The sequence below is a fragment of the Achroia grisella genome, unplaced genomic scaffold (genome assembly GCF_030625045.1).
Source record: "Achroia grisella isolate CSIRO2021 unplaced genomic scaffold, CSIRO_AGI_Agris_v1 utg780, whole genome shotgun sequence".
Classification (NCBI taxonomy): Eukaryota; Metazoa; Arthropoda; class Insecta; order Lepidoptera; family Pyralidae; genus Achroia; species Achroia grisella.
This window is the reverse complement of record NW_026713020.1, coordinates 2,190,990-2,215,288: the sequence shown is the minus strand read 5'-3', so window position 1 is coordinate 2,215,288 and position 24,299 is coordinate 2,190,990. Positions and strand designations below refer to the sequence as shown.

Genomic DNA, 24,299 nt, shown 5'->3' with positions numbered 1-24,299 from the left:
GAAATAGTTATTTTGACCAAAATACTGCTATCTTTTTCCTCATCCGTTGTATTACATTTGCGGAACCAGATTAGCATTATAGTTGTATATTGCTGCTGCAGTTAGATGTTGTGATTTAGTAATCTGTCTAGTTCATCCGAAGCCGTGAAATTTATAAAAAAAAAAAACGAAACTAAGAAACAAGTCAAATTCTGTCAAATACTAAAACACGTGTGAATTGTTTAAATTGGAATAATATAATTAATTTGCAGAAATAATCAAATAATTTACCTATAAAATGGCAGTTATGCAAAGAATAAAGTATTAATATTTAATGTTATTATATTTTAACCCCCTAATAATATAGGTCCTTCACTTATTACAAACTCATTACATTTTTCAGGAAACCTACTACTCGGAAAGGTAAAAAAGTTTTGCTTGCTAAGGCGCCTAAACCTATCGAAGGTCCGAAACAGTGTATATTTCTTCAAGGCCGTAATCCTTCAGAACGAACAAGGAAACTCTTGAAAGACATCTACGATTTGAAAAAACCAGATGCTGCATATCTCAGTCGTAAAAATGACTTTGTACCTTTTGAGGATGCCACCATCATAGAAAAGTAAGATTATATTCTCTATTATATTAACCAAAAAATCAATAAATTGCAGTAACTAAATTTAATTAACATTTCGCAAGCTGTTCTATATTTATACAAGACACGCGGTAGCGTGTCAAGCCGAGTTTCAAGAGAACTGGCGAGCAGCACCGTGTGTATATTTACACGAACCATTTGGAGCCACTTTTGACCCCCTCATAACTCAAAAACTCTTTCACATAAACCTGTCAAATTTAGTTCATATATTGAGACTTGCGAGATAAATATATGTTCCAAATTTCATAAACATATCTCTAACCGTTATTTAGATATTAACATCCAAATATCGCCATTTTTATCACTGATCAACTATAGATCAAAATTATAACCCACTTCCAGATGACCTAGGAAGTTCAAATTTGGCATGCAGATAGGTAATTAGGTGAATATAAAGGAAAAAATCTGAAACTGGTAAATTGTTATCATTTTATTAGAATTTTTCACTTTAATTGATTCTATTTCAACTTATATTGGACGCTTACTATGAAAACTTCGATAGCCACCAATGAACATTGATCCCTGGCAAAAATAGCTCATCTTGTACTGGACGGAAAGTAATATTGTATGAAAACGTCGATCTTTACCAATTTACGTTAACCCCTTCACATCAGTGTCGATAACTAGCAAACTTCAAATATTGCATTGAGCGGTAAACAGAAGTTGCTATAATTTAGATTCTGTCTAAAATATACTCATACTTACAACTAAGAGGATAGTCGAAATATCATATACCCCGAAAACATATGAAAATACAGTAGTTTATCAAAAATAATTTGGTATTAATTTAGTTATAAATAAGTACCTCGTATAATTTGTGTACAAAAAGTAATGATATCCCATCAAAAACATAAATGTGAAATGATAGCCGAGTTTAATATTATGATATATGCCTTGATTGTTGACTTCTACGACAAAAGAGGTGAGATCTAAATGGGTGCCAAGTTCAATGGTCTGTCCTGAAATGTATTTATAACAATATAAAATATCATCTCTTCTTATACCTTAGGATAATATACTGTAGCCTAAGGTCTGCTTGGCTAGTTTTCATATACGAAATATACTGTAGCAAGTTCTTTCTACATTGGTATTTAGATTATTACTACATTGGTTATGTTGCCATGTATTGTATGTACATTTGTAGTAATAAAAGTATTTCTTATTTCTTGTTTTATTATAGTTTTTTTTAATATATTAATATTTATGATAATATAATAGTGCTGTTTACAAGCTGTGGTCTTGTTACATGCGTCCTCGCGTATGTCTCTGGGCAGTGCCTGAATATCAGTGGTATGCTGCAAACAATACACTGAGGTGCTGCTTTTTTACATATGGGCTATGCACACACTACGTTACACATACCGTTTTTTGTTATCTGTATTACATTTTATTTTATCTGTATATTTGTTGTATATTGTATTTTGTTTAACTTCACTAATGTAATGTGTATATATGTTTTTATTTTTGTTCTTATTATTACAGTGCCTTGTGTGTGTGTGTGTGCCTTTAACATGAATAAAATTTTTATCTATCTGTTTTTGGTATCTACCAAATATATTGTAAATTATGTTTTGCAATTTCCTAGACTTCAGCTTATGAATTTGATTTAGCAGTACTTGACAATTTTCTTTTAAATCATTTTAGTTTCCGTATCATTAAATCTTCATGGCTATGAGCAGATGTCTTGGTAACATACTTTCATGTGAGTGGATTCAACATTAAAAATCCATCTACTTTCTGACAGTAAAAAAGGAGATACTCAATTCCAAAACTAAATATAAACAGTGCTTTTGTAACCAACCAAATCAATTGGCTCCTCAACTATTACAAAAACACTACCTTAAGCAACTAAAAAGGGAGAAGTGAGAAGGGATACAATGTAATGAGTCATAGGATTCTTATGGAGCAGATCTGCTTAGAGCTGGTTTCAGATAGGAAAGAAAAATAAAACCTTTCTGATCTACTAGCTTATGACAGCTTATTGAAGTACATATGCTCTTTATGGTTCACCAATCAAGTTAAAATATTTTAATTTCTTTTATTCTCTTTAGAATGTGCGACAAGAAGGATGCAGCTTTATTTGGTGTGGGATCACACAGCAAGAAGCGTCCACACAATATAATACTGGGCAGAACTTTTAATTATAATGTATTGGACTTGATAGAGCTTGGAGCAGAAAACTTTAAATCAATGTCAGAATTCCAAAATATGAAAGTGCTAGCTGGCTTGAAGCCGTGTCTGTTGTTCAATGGACCAGCTTGGGATCTAAATCTGGATTTAAAGAGGTTGAGGTCACTGTTCATAGATTTCTTTCATAGAGAAAAGGTTTGTGATACAAAAATATAAATAGTTTTTTCTATGATGATATTTATTATATCCATTTCAATATTTTTTTATTATTATTTTTTCAGACTACTCTAATACTGTTTGCCACACCATTTAAATCTTTGGTTTGATGGCTATAGCCATGAGTGGCATTGTCATGTAATGAATATAAAAACTTTTTGTATTATAAAATCTGGGTATCCAATACACATTTACTTTTCTCATTATCATTTATTTATTTCTATGTGACAAATATTTGTTGAATCTACATATTAATATGTGAAGTAATAACTATATACTCCTTTTTATGAAAATTGAGCGGTTGGAGGAATATGAAATTTTGCCCTATACAGAGGAGTGCAGTATGCAAATTGTTTTTTTAAATAATGTATAGAAAATACATTAAATCAATAAAAAATATTACACACATACATATTGTTAAAGCTGTGGTAAAATTGATAATATATTAATATTGTTTGTCTTTAATAATATTTGTCAAAAGTCTTTGACAATGGAAACTAAATAATGTTTAAACTTATAATTTATATTATTATGATTGAACTTCGGCCACTGGGTGACAGCTAGTATTCTATAGATATTTATATATTTTGTTTGTAATATTGTTAAATTTTTGAAGCTAGTGTTAATTACATTTTAATTAAACTTTAGCCTCAAATGTAAAATTACTATTTATATTACACTTATTTAAGACAATATTTACTTCCAGGTGGATACAATTAGGCTGCAAGGCTTGGAACATGCTCTCAGTTTCACTGCTACAGATGATGGAATGATTTACTTGAGGTCATATAGAATATTACTGAAAAAGAGTGGACAGAGAACTCCTAGAATTGAACTCGATGAAATTGGTATGTATAAAACTCATCCATACTAACTAATATTTAAATGAGCTGCTGGTGGCCTGTATAAAAAGCACACTGTGTTGTGGGATATTTGGTAAACTGGCAGTAGACTCTGATAATACTGGAATAACTATTACTGTTACTGAATGTACCACCCACTTAGAAAATAATGCCTATTTAAAATTTTAATGCAAAGTATCATTTACATGTTTTATAAGTCATTTGTAATTTATATTTTTTAGTATAACATATGTTAAATGTTTCATAATTTACAACAATTAACATTCTGTTTGAACAATTTAACTATTTTCGCTGTATTAATAAATCTGGAACTAGATATATTAAACCAATTTGCTAAAATTTTGCGATATATTTGCAAATATCTGAAGGAATATCTGAAACACTAATATATAATAGTAAATGGGCATACTATTTCATATAACACATTCCTTTGGAATTAGGTGACATGTTAGCATGTTTGCCATTCCATTTACATAACTGAACATCAATATTTACAATTACATTCTAGATATTAGTAACATGCAAATATTTGTTTCAGGACCTTCTATAGATTTTAAACTTCGAAGGACGAAACTAGCAGCAGATGATCTATACAAAGAGGCTTGTAGAGTACCAAAAGAATCGAAACAAGGTACCAAGAAGAATATATCTAGAGATGCATTTGGTTCTAAATTGGGTCGTATCCATATTGGCAAACAGGACATTGGTAAACTACAAACACGTAAGATGAAAGGATTAAAGAAAACTCCAGAAGAGAGAAAACAGATGCTATTAAAAAAGAAGGCGAAAGCAAAAGAATGAGTCAAAATAAATACATAGATGTTATATCTGTTTATTAATTTATATCTAAATATAGGATCTTAATATTAGTGCTTTTTTGTCTAAATATTTTTCTATAATTCAAATAAAAAATGATATTTGGAGATAATTGGTAGGCTCTTACTAGACTTCTAGGCTGGGAGGGAAACATGTGCGGTTAAAACTACAACCGGGAAATGAGTCCTGAGAACTGCTGCTTTCCCTTTGCCACATGATGTGTTCGGTACCTGCACGGTTCGTTTCTCTGAAACTGATATTGCATTATGCCAGGTTCAAACAATCCCCGCCTTTTGAGCTGGTAAACAAAATTGATATAATATTTAAATTCAGTAATTGTATGTCTAAAAATCTGTAATAAAACACGGGAATGCCTCACTAAAGTAATTATTTATTTGTTAATAATAGCATATACATTTTCTTTGACTATTAAGGCAATTATTAGGTATAATAGCCAAAATAAGTAATAAATTCCGATCTACTTCTATAACTAATGAAATCTTTAATCTTAAGGATTTAGATATGATGTCAATAAAGTTTTCTGAGGTTGCGGATATTATACTTACATACGGAAAAGGCTTTCAAGCTAAGTTTAGAATTATTGCTAAGAACACGAGTGGCCATTAAATTTTAGCTTATCTTAATATTGTCTCATCTATTTCAGCCACTAGAGAACTTGCTTGTGACTTGTTTGTTGTTGAAGCGTTTGAATGGCAGTTAAGTTACAGCATAGATGCGTCATGATAATATTAAATTCGTATTGCTGTTCATTTATATAGGTGTCGACTACTACTTACCATCAGGTGAGCGTGAGCTCGTTTGCCACTAAATGAAATAATAAAAACATTAATGACGCTGTACAGAATGGCGTGTCTTTACCATGGAAAACTCAATAGTCTAACTCGGTCTTCCGTTTACTTATATTGATAAAACTTTTTTTTTTTTTGTAAATTATAAGTAATATACACTCATACGGTGATGTTCGATTTTAAAGTGCTATTCACCATCGACAGGGAATTCATCCCCACACGCTAGAACCTAAGTGATCTCAGAACTTCCTTCAGCGTACACTTAGATTGTGGAATGAACTACCTAGGCAGGTAGTTCATTTTCAGGTTTTCTCGAGACTCTAGGTATTTAATACGGGAATATTATTTTATCTGTGACACGGGTGACGAGTCGCCAATATTTGTAGAAGTTAGTTTTTTAACAATAAAATTTAGAATAATAGGAAAGTTATAGTAGAAGAGAAGGTGCGATGTAGATAAGAAAAGGCTAAATAAAGAGAATTTGGTCAGATCAAATTATCTATGATTGTACGAAGAGTATACATCCACATGCTCGTTCCCGCTGCATATTATTAAACCAATTTTTGAAATAAAAATTTTTAGGTAATTATTTTTAAGGTATGCTTAAGGCAACATATCTACAACATTTTCCTTCCTTATTAAAAATAGCAATGTTGTATAAACCACTAACTTTGTCACCGCTAGGGAAACCCCACGCCCGCGGCTACGACAGAAGAGATCTTATATTTACATATTTTTAAAGTTCCCATTGACGGATCATATAATATATTACTTGGTAAGGTGCAAAGGTAATGTTACATACATAAATTCATTGGCATTGAAAACTTCAAGAAGTTTGTACTCCTAGTTAACATTAAATTAGTACGTGGTTAGGCCTAGCGTATATGTAACTAAAAGGGTACAATGGTGGACTATCCCAAAAGGGGGATTTCTTCCAGTCAACCACTGAGTGACTAGGAGGAATTGTGGAGTGCTGGGTACAGGTACATACAATAAATAATACGCGTCACCAACTAATATATACACATATACAAAATATACATATTATTTATAGTTATAGATAGATTAATTTGGTTAATTGTTAATATTGAAACTCCAAGTACTAATACTTTTTTTAATTATAGGGAAGAATTTCATAATAATTGATGTGTATTTACATTGGTCTTAAATTACATAATGTCACTACTGTCGCCGCCGGAGAATTTCAGTAGAGGTAGCATGAGTGGTTTCACAGGTGTCATGATATCGTGATGTCCAATGTGGTGTTCATGTATAATATATAGGCTACGGTTAGGTACCGCTTACTATCAGGTTAGTTGTCAGCTTGCTTGTCTAAGATAGGTATGATTGATATTGATATGAAATTATATTATCTGTTGCAAGACGTCGATGAAAGACTACATTTTCCGTTACGAATTTCCCAAAGAGACTGCTGTACAAAATATAAGTACCAACTACTATATTTTGTGATCTTAATACTTATAGATTGTGATGATGATATACTAATCAGAATAAATTTGCGTTGTTTACTAAATCAGGAAAACTATGAAATTAAATACGTATACATTCGAATTAATAATTCGCATAATATTCTAGTCAAGTAATTCTCCGGTTTGGTTGCTATTGCTATTTTAAGGGCGGGAGTAATTAAGTACGTACGTACATTCGTGACAAAGTAACGACGTCATTAAACACTACACCAGTTTGTAACAAATGTAAATGAAGAATTTTGTCCACAGAACATTTCATTCATCGGATTCGATTCATTCATTGTTATAAAATAAGTTCAATGATTTTTATTCCACGGTAATATTTAACAATGCACTAATTGCATGCTACATCGACCATGAAATAAAAAAATTAATCATGAAAGATAATGCTTTGTTCTAGAAATTGGTACCTATTGTAATTAAGTAGATTTGCGAATATTTAGTGATAGCTCATTATATGGGTCACAAGACGACGCCCTCGACTTTGTTTGCGTTATGGTGCCATTCGCTGATGTATAATAATATAAAGTCTGACCCGCAGTTGGCATGTCGTAGGAAATTCAGCTGGAATTAACGATGGTTTCCAGCGAGGACCCCATGAGGGTCGACTTAAGATTACCATGTTATTGTTAGCAACAGGGTCACTCTCCTCGTTAATAAGAACACCACTCCTGTTATATCTTGTATTTACGATTACCTGATAATTCACAAAAAGAACTCGCCTACCCGTGTTCTGAATACATGAGGTTTTTATCATTAGCACAACGAATATCAAAGCAAATCGATTGGTACGAGCAGCAGGAATGTCAACTGTATATGGGTGTCTCGTACGGTGGTGGAATGGTGCTGGAAAATGAGGTTATGGAGTTCCTAAGCATTTTTGTCGAAATGCAGCCTATAGAGGATATGTTACAATAGTACCTAGATAAATCATACTAAGTATACTGTATAAATTTAATACAAATTAATTTAGTGTTAAGTATAAATGAACTAGTTAAATGAAAAACGTAAAACCAATAGATGGAAGTATTGTTAGATGTTATTGTATGATTCGTACCGTACCTAGTCGAATTTAAAAGGTTTGCGGTCAGAGAAGAACCGCATAGGTATTTGTGGGTGGCACTGTGGTTATAGAGTAAATAAATAAAATTTTTCAGTGATGATATCACGGTCTTTATAATGAAATAGGTACACTTTCAGATTTATTGTTATTAAAAATATTTTACCATTAATTAACAAAATCATACCCAACTTAAAAGAATTTCACAAAAAATATAAATCTGATATTTTTAATAGTAGGTATTATAAAAATAGTGAAAATACAGTAAATGACATACAATAAAATGAAACATATAGATATATATTTTATATTTTAAAATACAGCATACATTTCTAATTTATTATCGTATAGGTACCTACATGATATCTTTATATTACGAATAAATATTATAGAAGTATTGGTAAGGAGCGTGAACTAAGTATTAATAAATACTTTTTATGTGTTGTATAGCAAGTTCGCGATAATACACGGCAGATAGTTACTAGAATATAATAAGCATAGTCTTTCACACAGTGCATGAGTTACATATATTTTTTATCAGATATCAGGGGCAGCTAGTACTTATATGATTAATACTTAAGAAATGTTAACTTTATTTTGATGTATCTACAACCACGTTGTTTAAACGGTGTTCAAGGACTTTGTAATGTGAGTGAGAAGGCTAATTCATAATTGCAATAGGTATACTTGATACAAGATTTTTTAAATATAATATATTTTTTTGTTCTTAATTGGAGTGGCAAAAAGCTGATGACCCATCTGATTATAAGTGGTGAGTCGTCTATATCAGTGCAGGAACAGCACTGCACGTCATGTTAACATGTGATGCCCATATACCTCTCAAATGACATTCCTCTTATCCTGTAAAATCACTGTTTAATCTCACATATTATAGAGCAAGCTGCTTGACCGCTACATTGAGAGTGAGGTACCCATGCAAATGATTTTTTACAAAGTGTACTTACTTTTTCTTCTCTTAAGAGTCTCTTCCCCTTCAACTCAACGTTGCAACCATTGCTATAACATGATTTCCTTGCATTTAAGTATGTATGTATAAAGGTTTAACCCCAATTGGTGGTCAGAGTACAGAATCAAGACCCATCGGATAATATCCAAAGTGCCAAACTTTTTATATATCTTTCTTCAACATGAAACCGTTAACGTGGTAATGAAGTGGCTACTGTTTAATACTTTTCAATTTTACATTATTCAGATTACGAAGTAACGAAATAACTACTGCGCTTTAATTCGAATTTGAATAGATACTATATTCTAATACTGAATGCGTTTATTCAACGTGGTCCTTTTTAAAGTTGACTTCCAAGGGAATAATAAAATATGAATAATAAACCACTTAAAAGACATACCAACACACACCTTATACCATACAGATAAAGTTCAAATTAAAATTTACATAATGAGGAGGACCGCGGATGATGCTAAACTTGTTCTTTTAGATTAATGGGTTTCTTGCTGCGTAAGAATATTATGTTACAATATGTGGAATTCCTTTATGTACTTACCTGTGTATAAATATTATGTTTTACAGTAGATAATTATGGCGTAGTTTCTTCTTAGGTGTATCTCATATCATTAATTGATAAACTATCATTTATTATCTATTTAATTGTTTGCTATAAGGATAACAGTAGGTATATTGTGTTTTAAATGGCATACTTATTGAATAAGCAGCATGTATTATAAATTAGTAGATTATTAATAGATTACTAAGATTATAAATATCAATATACAGAAATGCCATTTCAATGGACATAGAATTGTATAACCCGCATCCTTAACATTGCTTTTCATATTTATTTTTATAAGACTCAATTTGAAAATTACACAACAAACCAATGTTTAAAATAAGTAGATATGCATAAATAATTTAAGGGTACGACGTTTCACGTCATAATTAAAAGGAGTGTGTAAAGTTGCTTGCTAAATTCTGCCTCCAAGCAACTTGCTTTGCTAGTTTCTTCTAGTCTGAAGAGCGAGATGTGACGAATTATCTAGGATTTGGATGCATGATATATCGGTCCTCAGAAATGGCATCATGTAAACGGCCCGTAGTTCTATTCAGATTTATAGGCAACCATTATTGGGTTATCATGAGTAGGTCCGTCAGCTTGTTTACTTTAACTCCAGTCATAAAACAGAAATAACATTTATTTCTAAAGCGGTAATTATCTAATAACATTCTTCTTTAACCATTCTTGTAATTCTTAAAAATAATGGTTTAGTTATAACAAAGTATTATATATTATTTTGTAAAACTATTATGTACTTATGTTTACATTGATATTCGACTCATTTTAAGACAACCTATAATTCGTTATGAGAGTATTTTAAAATAATATTATAATTCAGAAATATTGAATATTGTTTAAATCTTTCTAAAAAATATTACTAAGTATATATTATTTATTGGACATACATGTATAATAAAATATAACATAATTATAAAAAATGTGAGCAAGGGTGGACGTACTCCACCTCAAAAGACACCTCTTCCAGCCAAGCCATGAGCCATATTGACTGTGCAAATTATCAGATACTGAAAGAAACTTTGTTGAAAACTGCAAGGTGAAATGAGAATAATGTATATAATTCTACTCCATTTATAGACAGATTATATTCTAAATTGAGTAAGAACTAATGATATAAGATTAATTGATAGAGAAAGTATTTCTATAAAAATATAGTAGTTTTGACGATAATGAAGGTAATCTAAGTATTCTAGTACTTGACCCGTATTACAAGCCAAAACACAAATGCAAAATAAAAACGCTTGTGTTTATTATATGGGACTGATTATTCAGCAGGTTCCAGTGGCACCTTTATGCTGGATTTTGTGGGTGTGAAATGTGCTTTAGTGTTTTGACCGTACCCTTGACCACCGGCAGGCGCGCTCAGTCACCGCGCGGCTCTCTTAAAGCATCATCGTGTTAATAAACTGTTCACACAGCTGAACTGTCATCACGTAAAATACACAGGAACTTCCCTTATTTTTATAAAAGACTATTATTTGTGAATTTAGGACTAAACGCCATAATGCGCGTCGCGCAGCGTCTTTACTCATGGTGTCACTTATATTGCAGTGTTTCGTAATGTGTATTGTTACAAATTATATTTTGAATAATGATATAGATAATTCGCTGTAAAAATGAAAAACACTAACATGAAATCAAAGAACAATGAAGAGGACCAACCCCCAGAGTTGGAGGAGTTGTTACAGAAGCCTAACAGCCTGCAGTTATTGCCTGATAAAAGAAAACACGCAACAAGTATGTTTCTGAATTCGTTAAATACGTAAAATATATGAATTTGTCAAGAGTCGTTTAAACACGATTTGTTCTGGTGAATGGACAAGCGAGAAAATTTGTAAACAGTAAAACCGTCATCAATAGGTATCCACTGTGACGTGGATGGGCCATTCAATCGACAGTCTTACATGGAAATATTTTTTTCGTGGTTATTTAACAAAAAATATATGATCTTAAAAAGCATCGGAATTAGATTAACTTTTCATGCCTAACACCTAAATATTTTAAAATCAAATATACTCTAGTATATTTGATTTTAAATATTTAGGTACTTATCTATTAAACATTGATTTCTGAATAGCATGATACCCTTAAATGTATTATTTTCAATAGTGGTTTTTAATTATTTATTATGTGGATGTATCTGGATGTATAAATATAATTTATTTTTTCATTACTTTTACTTTACACTAACATTTTGCATTAGATAATAAAAGTGTGCACTCGGAAAAATAACGATGAAAATAATCCTATATGTTTATATGTCTATATAGTTTTTATGTAGGAACAAGTATTCAACATACATTAAAAGTTGATTAACATCAAAGTATATTTTAAAAATTAGTCTCCTAGCTCATTATTTCTTATATTCTTATGGTAAGTTTTCGGAATTAATCAATTGCTATAACCTTAAATTTATTATTCTAAACACTTAGAAGTAGCTTAAGTAGTTTTGTTTGTGAATGAAAAGTTTTTTTCATTCACAACTTTTTATATGATAAAAATATAGTATTAGAATGAAAAGTTTTTAATACTATAATTTTATCATATATTTCTTTCTTGAACAATAAATATAAAATATATGTTGTTTGAAATTATCATACATACTATATATATATAGTACGGTTTACATTCTTCACAAAGTATAGTATTTGAAATACGAATGAAGGAAAAGTAACGGATCAGTATTATTATATTTGGACCAAGCTTTAAAACAGTCAGAAACTTGACACGCGGTTTGAGGCGGCACCCGTTTTGTAGGAACCAGTTCCACATTTAACATTTTAAGAACCCCGCAGAATACATATCTAACGATATTTAACCGACTTCAAAAATAAATAGTATCTAAATTTGTCTTTTCATGCTTAATAGATTATTTAGATGAGAAAGTTGATTTATGTTATCACTTCATTACCTAAAGTACAATATGATTGAAGTTGATATGAGAGAAGAAACACTGAAAATAACCAGTAATATGTGTGTACCTACAGCAATAATTTCTTATCTTAATTATTTTGAACAAAATACTAAACATATTAGTATATTATGTTTTTTGAAAAATCTTTAGAAAAAATTTGCTATGCAGAATTCAACATTTGGTTAAAATTCGTTTTGCAGTTTACTCTTGAAAAGATAGGTGTTTCAGATTTTATATCATTAAATGAGGTCAAATAAGCAATAATACTCTATATATACAAATCCTGTCTATACACTATCTCCCAGTCTGCCTCCTTTAGGTGGTCGTGGTTTCATTTCGCACAAACCTTGCAGCAATCTGTATTCATTCATATCAAATGTATCAATTCATATCAAATAAATATCGTATCTTGGTATAACCCCCCTTATGACGTAAGACATATCTGCGAGTAAAATTGGTGCAGCAGTTTCTGAGAAGAGCAAAAACAAACTGACATACGACCAATATATATTAAATATTTTATTTGATGTAAGTGCCGGTATTAATTTGAAATTACAAACAATTACATCAATTTTATTTATGTGTATAGATTTTTATGCAACAGTAAATGTTAAACGCAACTTCGTCCACGTGGAATTTTTTTTATTAAAATAAATATATTTTCTCAAATAAAAATATCTTTAGTTACTCTTTATAACATTAGTTAAAAAGAAAGTCCCGTCAAAATTGGTCCAACCGTATCATAGATTAGCAAGATAGCAAGAACAAACAGATAAACAGACAAAATTATTTTAAATTTATGTTTTGAAGTAAGCATCGTATTTACATTAATATGCATTTCGTGTAAAGCCAATTTTATTTATTTGTATAGATGTATAACTGTTACTGTGATACAAACGTATTCTCATTTATATACATGAAAATACATTTTAACAAACGGCAGCACTGGAATATGTGAGCAAACTGCTCTTTGATGAAATAGTACCAAAACGGTGTGAGTCGGTGCTTATTACTGTTCTAATAAGTTTATGCTTTTATGATATAAATGCTCTGTTAATATCCACAGAAGAAGAGTGAATGATGATCCACTCTTTTTTCAAGTTGATTATGGGATGTGAATAAAAATGAAATGGTTTTTATCCTAAAATATAACACGTATCTTTTATAACTAGGACGTTCTGTTCTGTAAGTTTTAGATCAGTAAGTTAATTTTAGTTTTCATTTTAAATTTTATTTGTATACGCACGGCCTCGGCCTAGCAGATCCAGTTATATCTACTGGATATTTATTGTTCTGATCAAGATGTTATCAAAATTATTAAATTCATTTTATTCAATCAAGAGCTTGTCCATAATGAAATTCTAAAGAACAAAATCAGTATTATCAAACAGATGACGATTGTCTCAAGATATTTCTGTTAATCTGATCTTTACTTTTTATATATTTGTTCTGTCCGACTTACGTACTTCAGCACATAAGTGTCTAAATAAATATTATTCGGTGCTTCATTATCTAGTCATAATTTTTGTCATTATTATATTATTTTATGATACTTACCTGGTTTTGCACTATTGATATTATTTATCGTATTCGTGAGTTAAACCCGTAACAATATAAATTAATAAATAAATTAAGTAACTAAGATTAAAAGGTATTGTGTAATTTTATGTACAAACTTAAACTAAGGTAAATACTTATAATAGATATATATAATATAATATATATTATAGTAGCCTTAAACATGGACCCCGGAGACGTGCGCGTGTACCTTTAAGTAAGGCCCTAATCATGAAGAGGTTGTTCCTAAAACTTGTACAAGGGCTATCGCGACCAAAGTAAGAAAATGGGGTACTTCAATGACTTAATCAATATTTAACTATTTATATCCGTCGGTTAGATACTTACATTCGATCGTAGGCTGATATACTAGTAGGTATATTTGATTGCGTTGTTTTTAATATATATTCTCGACCGGTTTTTGGAATTTTATCAACGGATATTTACAACCACAAATAGGATCAACAACAGTTCTGCGAATATTGAATTTTATAGTGTGCGTATTTACCTTTTGTTGTTTGTACAACAAATAAAGAAATATGGTAAATTACTTACATTGATCATTATTAGCTCCAAAATTATACACAACTCTTGATAATTCCTGCTGCTCCCATTTCCCGTATGAATTTGATTTGTATAAACCACTCACATACAAGTATAGTCAGCAAACTACTACTCAATGACTCTCTTATTGTTATTATATATATATTCAAAATGAAATCAAGATAAAATCTATAATTATTAATATAAACACGGACATCATATATATTTACCACGTTTAGTTTACGTCTAGTATTGGTAGCCGTGATCGAACGCATTTACCATAGAATATATAAATTGCATTGAAATTTACTTTTATATAAATTATTATATATATATTCTATTATTTCTAAAGTCTAACGCAGCAATGGACATTCATATTTAATTAAATATATGAGAAATTTACTACTTTATATTTTGTAGAAATTTTATATACAAAAACAGTAATGTGTTTTATCAAGTATGTGCTACTTACCTCAAGAATATTTACAAGACGTTTAAAAAATAACGTAATCATCCTATTTTGTTTAATTCTTCTCAGCAGTTTGAAACAATTTTTAATTATTGATCATAGAGTATAATATATCCAAATTATATGATTATTGTATGATGATACTCGTAGTTACTTAAAATTAAGAAAGTTCGCTATAAAGATACGATTAAAATTATAATTGCCATGTCAGCATACTTTTGACATGATCTAGTGCCCATAGTCTGCAAGTTCAAGTTTATATCAGTCGCTTCCTTCAATATTGCTAGATTGTGTGGAAGATTTGTACTTACGTATGTTTTACGCACGTTATACCGAGAACTACGTAGCGGAAATATGTTTTCAATAAACTTTAAGCGGTTGAGCGGTTGCGGTAGGAATCGCATAAACTAATAAACTAGCCGAAGTTATGCCCGAGCGAGTACAGGTTATATAGAATAAAAACATAATTATAATCCTCTGTGTACTGTATACAGTTGTGAAAACTAAATATATTTATGAAAAACTATGATAAGGTATGCAAGGAATATAAAACTTTTTCTTACGGTGACTTCATGGTGTTTATAAAATCGGAAGAAAATCAGTAGGTACTTGCTTTTTATTTTTTTTAATAATAACTTATTTTTATACTAGGTATTTTTTAAATAATATGTTCAACATCTACGTTTAAAATTTAAGAATTCAGCCCCTTGATAAATATACTTACTCGTTGAGAATTTAGCTAAATTTTGCAACAATACGAAATTCTCGAAGTAGCGATTATGATCTGGTATTTGTTATTTTTTTATTTAATGTTTATTTTAATGACACAACTTTAGGTACAGTGGGTCTTCAAAACTGCGTAGAGCCAATGCCAGACATGATTAGCATTTGTGAGATGTAAATTGTGTAATCTACGTGAGAGAATTGAGATTAGAGTAGAACAGCCTAAATTATTATTCTAAGCAGATTATTTACCTTGATAAATACGGCATACTCGTAAGTTTAGTGTTCTAATTTCATCATGATGCCAATTAGTTTGTAGATACCTAGTACTGAATGTTAGTTTCTTAAGAAAATTACTCTTAAATTGAGGTATTATATAGGCTTCCACTTACACAAGAAGTATGGTTGTGTTCGTCATATCTCTCTACCCCTAGTATCTACAGATGTATATGTATTTAGTATGAGGTAGTCATAGCATTTTTGTATCCCCCATACATTTTTCCCCCATTTACGGATTGCACAAAATCCTAACTTCGTTTTTGAAACCTCTCAGTTAATATACCTACACAAGTACCTACCATGTCACAATAATGTGTAGGAGTAGACAGAGAAAGTCGAGAATTGTGAAGTATCTATGCGAGTTTTCTAGATCTCTATTTTCTGGCATTAAGACTGGTTATAATGTATGAAGCTACTTATTAATTTTTCAATATGGTTTACAATTACTATTAACATCTTTTTTGTAGCTCAATAATAACACAATTTAATAGTAACTACATATTTTGTATTTTTTATATAATTAGAATATCAAACAAGCTGGCGATGGCGATCCACTTAGTGTACATGAATGTACTGAAATGTACATGAACAACCCACGGACGCTTTCATGATTATATAATAACACTCCTTGGTTGCCATTACAAAAGACTGAGGTACGATGTTATGTCTCTTATCCAGTATTTAATTATTATGAGTGCCTAATCTCATCTTACGTCTGAAACACACCTAACAAGCAATCTACTTAGTTACTTAAATACTATACCTAGGTGAAATTAAGGTGCATACGCAAATGTTTTTGTACAGTCTACCTCAGCTAATTATATCTCGGAGAATTTAACTTGAAATTAAAAATTAATTTTGACTTTGCTGGGACTAAATTTAAGTTAAAGTAACCTTTTATCTATAATATTTAGAGCAAAGAAATATGATTATTATTATTATTTAATTATAATAATTGCGCAAAACTGTGTTACAATTAGATATAATACGCAATTGTACCTATACAGTTACATACTATATTGACTATTTGTAATTGTAAGTTATGATATGTTTAATCAATCAATCCACGCATCATTGAACTGTCAGCTATGATCTATACGAGGCTTGTTATTTAAATAGCAGACAAATTGCTGATACCGATTAATATTATAAATAAAGTAAAATCATGTATGCTACCTGCTAGCATATTATAGAAACTATATGTATTTGATATAAGTATCTAAGGCTTTGCGTATTTATGTATCATACCTATGACAATTCTATTATATGTAGGATTTATTATGCTTTAATTTATTGCCCTTTAATGTGCTTGTGAATTTATTTTTTATATTTACCTGTTATGTTATTTACACAGCTAGGTATTAGGTAGACTATGATCGTACTCGACTTCATGGCAAATTATATTAAGGAAAATTCAGTCGTTTCGGAGTAAACAGATACTCCTTGACAGACACTTTCGAATCAATGATATTAATATGGCTATTAATGAACCCGATTAATTATTTTTTCATATAGTCCAATAACAAGAAAAGCGAATGAATCTTCATTTCACTATGAATGACGTTACTAATATGATACTTGCTCCTGCTTACGATGTCAAGAGTAAACGTGCCATATCTCAGCATAAACCTGGTCATCAGCGATCGCACATTTTGTCATTCTTGGTGGACGGAATTAGCCACTTTTTTGTCGAGATGAAAAAAATAGAGGCGTCGATTATAAGAATAGTAACGATTAGATAAAAATAACACTTGACTAAGTAATATAATTACACAGTATTTGCTTAATGGATTTATGATATTCCTCATTGATCTCGATTATGTTGTTTAGATCTGCATTTTATTACAATAAATAAATAATAGAGTAAAATATCAGAATCTACGATGTACTAGTATATTCTCAGATTTTACAGTACTCAATTAATTAATAGAAGTAGGTACTAATTTTATTCACAATTCTTTTGAGAACGCTATTTTCTAACAAGGTATTGTAACTTATAACTGGCCATTACTGGCCAGAACAATGAAATTTGTAAAGACCTTTTCTAATATTGAATCCGCCGAGATAGAATCTGGGATAATATTTGTACGCATAGACGTGCTGAACTTAACCTTTGCATTTGAAGGTCGATATTATATTATATTTGAAGGTAGATAGTCGTGTCTTGTAAGTGAGTTAAGTAGTTAGATATGAGTATCTATTTGTTTTAAACAAATAGTCGTCAACAATTTATGTGCAATTAATTAATTAATCTCAGCGATGAGAATACAAACCATAAAATGACCACTTATATGCAAACATATTAACTAATATCAATTCTTTGCATAAATGCCGGCGTCTGTCCACATGCATCTGCGTATACGTCATTCATAGTTGATGTTGTAGATACCTAGTAGATTTACCGGTCTGTAATAGAAGCATTTATTATTAAAGGGAGCAATTGAAGAAGATATTATCTATATTTTTTAATAATATAATTAGAAATAGGAGACATGTAGAGCTAGGTATATGCATACCTAACATACATAACTGTTACCTAATTAACTGTCTACCTAAATAACTGTTAAGTTATCTTAAAAATGTTTGTCAGAATTCTTAATACAATAATGTACCAATTTATTCTTTGATTTTTCGTCAGTAATCGTTAAAGTGAATGTTTTACAAAAATATTTTACACGGTCACGAAACTTAGTTGTGAAGTTTCTTAATTCTTTGTTGGTTATAAAGTAAGTTTATCAGGATGTACCTAAATCTGAATATGACAGACGAAGTTTGTAGAGACATAAATTAATACCTGTAGGGGCCTAACTGTATTTCTATTTTATTATTAGCTTCGCTTTATGCAATGTAAATCATGAATAATGCACAAGTAGATATTTAAACAAGTAGATTTGTTTTTCATCCAGTGTATATTGAATTAGACATGGTCAAAGTACTCATATATATATTCAGCTCTTTTGAATCAATTAATTGGTTGGAAAATAAAGCCTTTTTACAAAACAAAAACATAATAGGTATCTAATTCGGATCGGTATGCGTTTTATTATAGATATATTTTATCTACAATAAAACGCATATACGATAATAAATGAAGAATATAACCTATTTACATTTTTAACAAAAATAATACTCGACATCTATAGACATTAACACAACCAACTAGTGAGGATTCTGATTATAAACTAGCTGTACACGCGATTTCGTCCGCGTGGAATTTAACTTCATTTCTCTAAAATAAAAGTAAGTAAAGTAAATAAGCCTAAGTTACTCCTTATTCAACTACGTGCCAAAAGAAGTCCCGTCGAAATCGGTCCAGGCATTTCAGAGATTAGCCGGAACAAAACCGGAACAAAGCCGGAAAAAAGACAGACAGACAAAAATTGTAAAAAAATGATATGTTGGTGTATGTACCGTATTTATATTAATATGTATGTAGGATTAAACGGTTATTTAAATATTACAAACAGACAGTCCAATTTTATTTATATGTATAGATTATGTATTACCTAAATGCCGCCTGCACAAAGTCAGTAATTCATTCTATGGTAATTGCGTAAGATTTTATAATAAACTGCCAGAATCTGCACTAAATCTGACAGAGAGGCAATTCAAATCTTATATTAAACAATTTTTGTGTAAGAAAGCCTATTACAGGATAGACGAATTCATAGACGACAACATATCAAGTAAATAACTAGTTTATTAGCATACAACGTTATAATTTAATTTTCTCATTGCTTTCTTGATTTTATTGATTGATTTTAGAAATATGAAAGCGTTTTTTGTATTGATTGCCGCATGCATCCTCATGTAAAATTTGAATACTATAACTATCAGATGGCAATTGTAAGTAGCTATGACTTGGTCTAGTGTTTTGAGTAGTCATGCTCACTAAAATGTCCAGACTTGTGGCGGCGTAGTGGCCTGCGTTATTGGGATCCCTAAAATATGGTCGAGCGCAGTAATGGCTGGCTCATCCGTCATACTCGTGAACGGGTGCTGCTTGTAGGGACTGGTCTGCTCTAATCACTATGACTAATTTCCTCTTATTAATTGTTTAACCAGTTGGTTATATATTCAATATTATTTCTATTTGAGTATTTAATAGAATTAGTGCTAATTGTATTCACACCCTAAACTTAAAAATGTAAAGTAATAATAAAATTATTTAAAAGAGCAACACGCAAGTTTCTTGCTCGTTCTTCTTGTGATGAGACAGCTTTCCGAACGAGCGGTAGATTAAAAAATGTAATGACTATTCAAAAGTGCTTCAATGTAAGTTTATTTGAATAAATGATTTTCTATTCTATTCTATTCTATTCTGTGATCTGGTCTGATTACCTTTCCTTTGCAAAAAGGGTTATTAAGAAATTAATTGGAGCCCATTTTCTTTTAGTTAAATTGGATCTTATAAAGGAATATTTTTACAATCACAGTATGACTTAATCAAGGAAAGAAAATCCAACCTTCGCCAGTAATAGTAGCTACAGTTATGAGTCTTAATCGAATACTAAATACAAAACCTGTAATACTAGTAAATAATAAAGTATTTTCTTAGGGCTTTGAGCCAAGAATATTTGCCTGCTGTGTGATAAACACTATATAGTTAGATATATAGTACATCCCCCTAGATTATTACATATTTTTACAGTAATCGTCCCATAGAACCGAAATCATTTAATGATACATATATGAAGGTATGTAAAACTGGCAAATACCCAGCTGGTGGTATCAATCTATATACTTTGGTAGAAAGGTCAATTAGCTCTTGCCTGCTGAATATTCTCTTTTTATTAAAAGTACATTTTAAGTTTCTTAAAAATAAAACGCATTAAAAACCTTCTACTCTATGAAGGTTTACTAAAAATAGAACAGCATTTAGGAACCTATAGATAAAAAAATATTTAATCAAAAATATCCGCCTTTTACCAAACATTGATATTAAAGTTCACTAAAAGGCCTCATTTGAGTTAATGTCCAGTAGAGACAAAGAAAATAACGTCTCATTGTGGCGCAACTTTGGCGTAACTAATACTCATAATAATTAAAATATTCATGCAAGATTACCCTAATGATTGTTTGAAATCTACTGTTATTGTAATAAGATTTTCAACGACAAACGCTATTTTTTGTTAGAAAAATTCTAATTAACTGGATTTTAGACGAAGGTTTTAAGGTTATCCGAAATTATCAACGGTAGGTACTAGAATAGTAATGATTGATCAGTAATTTTATAAGATTTTTTAGAATGAAATCAGTGTTACCTTTAATGTTGAATTATAGATTTAGTTCAAGTTTAGCCATACCGTTATGTACCTAATTGACCTTATATAATTTTTAAATATCAAGTCCATTCATTTATTCTATCACAGTATCTACCTTGAATAAAATGTTTTTAATTAATCTGTCATTTTTATGTACTCTTAACATTTCCGTTTGCAAACAACCTATATTAGTTTTGGATCTGTCAACTTAAGGACATTATAAATAAATTCATTAATCATTTGACTTATATTGCCAGAACACCCTTATTTAAAATATAAGTAAGGTTTTTATATATGACATAAACAAGTTAATCAATACGCATATTTCTCTTGCATTTTTATATGAATATCTTATGACAACAGTATCTATTATTATCTATATATTAATAATATCGTGCTGTTGTAATAAAATTAATGAAGGTTATTTTACTGAACCTTCTATTGTATGACCTCCATGTCGAATTATTATGAAAGTCGTATTACAAACGTAGTCTATAGGTTTGATTCTCAATCAACCTGACTGACCATGTTAGACGATTAATTTTGTAATCCAGACAAAATACATTCGGGTTTTATATTTATACCTACCTATTTACGAGTATCTTCTATAATCCTGGTTCTTTATTTTTAATACATAGGTATTAAAAATGCAGTATACAGATATTGTATAATAATTTAAACTTTAATTACATATATATTGTTCAAAGTAACTGCATAACTGTAATTACTTTTTCTATTATATGAGCGATTTGGCTCTATGGAAAAATTATGAGAAATAATACTAAATTCCAATATGTATTGCAATTAAATTTCCAAATTTGTAATATTGAAAATTGATTGATATCCAATACAAACATTTTTTTTGCGTTTTAGTCTATTTGTTTTTTTCCTCGCTTTGCTTGCATCTCGAAAATATGTATTGTGGCTTACCATACTTAATTAATTAGATGGGTTCTTTAACTTATTATTCGTACATTACTAATACAAGCAATGGGTAATTATACCGCTTCACCAGACGGTATTTCATATTCATAATATTGTACATGTCCTAAGTTCCCAATATCGTAAAGTTTTGCTGCTAACGACATATTGTTAGTGAAGTTTACAAACAACAAATTCTTGAATAGCAGCGTGGTGATTAATATGTAAATAGAATGGTAGCTTATGCTTAGTCCTTTAGAACGTATAACAGGACTTTTTAAAGTTTTCTGTTTCGGGGTATCGGAAGTAAGGGGTTGTACATTAATCACGAGAGGCTCGAAAGAGAGTAGGGGTTCGGTAAAACTCACGAAATGTCACAAGGGGGAAGGAAGTGTAATATTTTGTGTATTTATTTTTGCGTCAAACGCGCGATTTTTAAACCGAAAACTGACGTGTAAGTGCGACCTTGATTTTCTAGAAATTAGATTACTTTACACTTGTTTATAAAGACAATATTCTAAAAAAACTAACGTATCACAAAGGGGGAGGATCAGAAATAGGAGGTTAAAAAATGCTAAAAAAACATGACGTGAATAGTGGACGGCTCCTAAGATGTCTAGATACCTCGGGCCCGGTACCTTCTTCCATAAAATTTTGTACTAGATACTGGACCTATGACGAAAACGTATGACTACATTTTTAGTACCTATGTACAGACACAATTAGAATACTATACTAATGTGATTTTGCTCAGATCGTATCAATATGATTATACAGGTGTATAATCGCACGCGATTAGCGCCAGCTATATATAGTTTTCATAATTTTGACTAGTCTTCTTTGTTTCATTACTTAATTAGAAATAACCACGATGGTTTCTGTATATGAAACATGGAGGTAGAAAGAAAGAATAGAAACTAAATAGCCAATAATTGCTAACTGTCGTAAAAACTAACAATCCTCTGAAAGGTTTGACGAGTAGGTATGTAATGTTTATTTTGTCTAATTTTGCCTTAAGTCAAGAAAGTATATATTAGGGTATATATATTTACTTATAGGGTATATATACTTTCTTGATTTTCCTGGAGACATGGAAAATCAAGAAAGTATAGATTACTACCCTAATATATACTTTCTTGACTTTTCTGGAGACCGTTAAGCCTTAATCATATAGATAATTTTTGCAACTCACTCGTCAATCTTTTATGACTATTCTCATCTTCAAGTTATAGAATATCTACCTCGGTTGAAAATAATTGGGAATAAACTCAGTTGGAATATGTTTTTTGGCGACATGTATAGTATGTGCAGTGTTATACCTCAACTTGAAAATGAAAAGGATTTTTCTAGGGTTAGGGATTTGAAAACAGACTTTGTTGCATTGTTTCTAGGATTTTTAATCATCGATACCGTTGACAATCACAATACAATACGCCTGTACAAAAATTAGGGGCAAAGTTGTAGCGGCAAGCATTGTCTCTGAGTTTTTAATATCTTTGATTCGGTATCAAGTTATTAATTGCTAGGATACTACTACAATGCAATAAATAAGCAAATTAATGTAACAATTTTTTTCAGAATCATCACATATCATATTCTTTAATAATAACAATAGTTTTAACACGCATTTTATGATTTGTTGTTATTTCGATTCATTCCTGGTAGCATGGGAATATTTTTGTGGTATGTTGCTTTGTAACATAATTCAATTTATATAGTTTTCATGTCACTGTTGTTAATATACGCCAACATTCCCACATTATTAAAAAACAACATGTGCAAAACACATGTGACTATACTGTATATTATATAAAGTTTTGGTGAGGTGAGGGGGTACAGTAGGTATTATAGGTGATTTATAGCTTCAGAATGTAAAAAATATTGTAGTTATTATTTAAAATTAATGATTTTCAAATTCCTGATTCAATAATGACAGTTATAAGTAGACGAATGACGTTTATTAATTCAGTGTAATTATAATATACTTATCTACTTATGCTGCATACATATGAGTAAATTATATTCTAGTTAGATTTAAGATTAATATAGGTACCTTTTGTCATC

The 24,299-nt window shown here is 30.3% G+C and overlaps 2 protein-coding genes across 2 annotated transcripts in view; both read left to right on the top strand.

The window, feature by feature from the left end:
- Positions 1–157: 157 nt before the first annotated feature.
- LOC131851005 (ribosome production factor 2 homolog) lies at positions 158–4,665 on the top strand. The gene is made up of 5 exons (XM_059201429.1): positions 158–300; positions 383–598; positions 2,683–2,956; positions 3,684–3,825; positions 4,379–4,665. Exons 1-5 carry the CDS (start codon positions 278–280, stop codon positions 4,639–4,641), a joined length of 918 nt encoding a protein of 305 aa, XP_059057412.1. The 5' UTR covers positions 158–277; the 3' UTR covers positions 4,642–4,665.
- Positions 4,666–10,945: 6,280 nt separating this feature from the next.
- LOC131850922 (organic cation transporter protein-like) overlaps positions 10,946–24,299 on the top strand; it is a 41,808-nt gene continuing 28,454 nt past the window's right edge. The window contains exon 1 of the mRNA XM_059201330.1: positions 10,946–11,302. Coding sequence (XP_059057313.1) covers positions 11,182–11,302 — 121 coding nt within the window. The 5' untranslated portion in view covers positions 10,946–11,181. The remainder of the gene's footprint in view (positions 11,303–24,299) is intronic.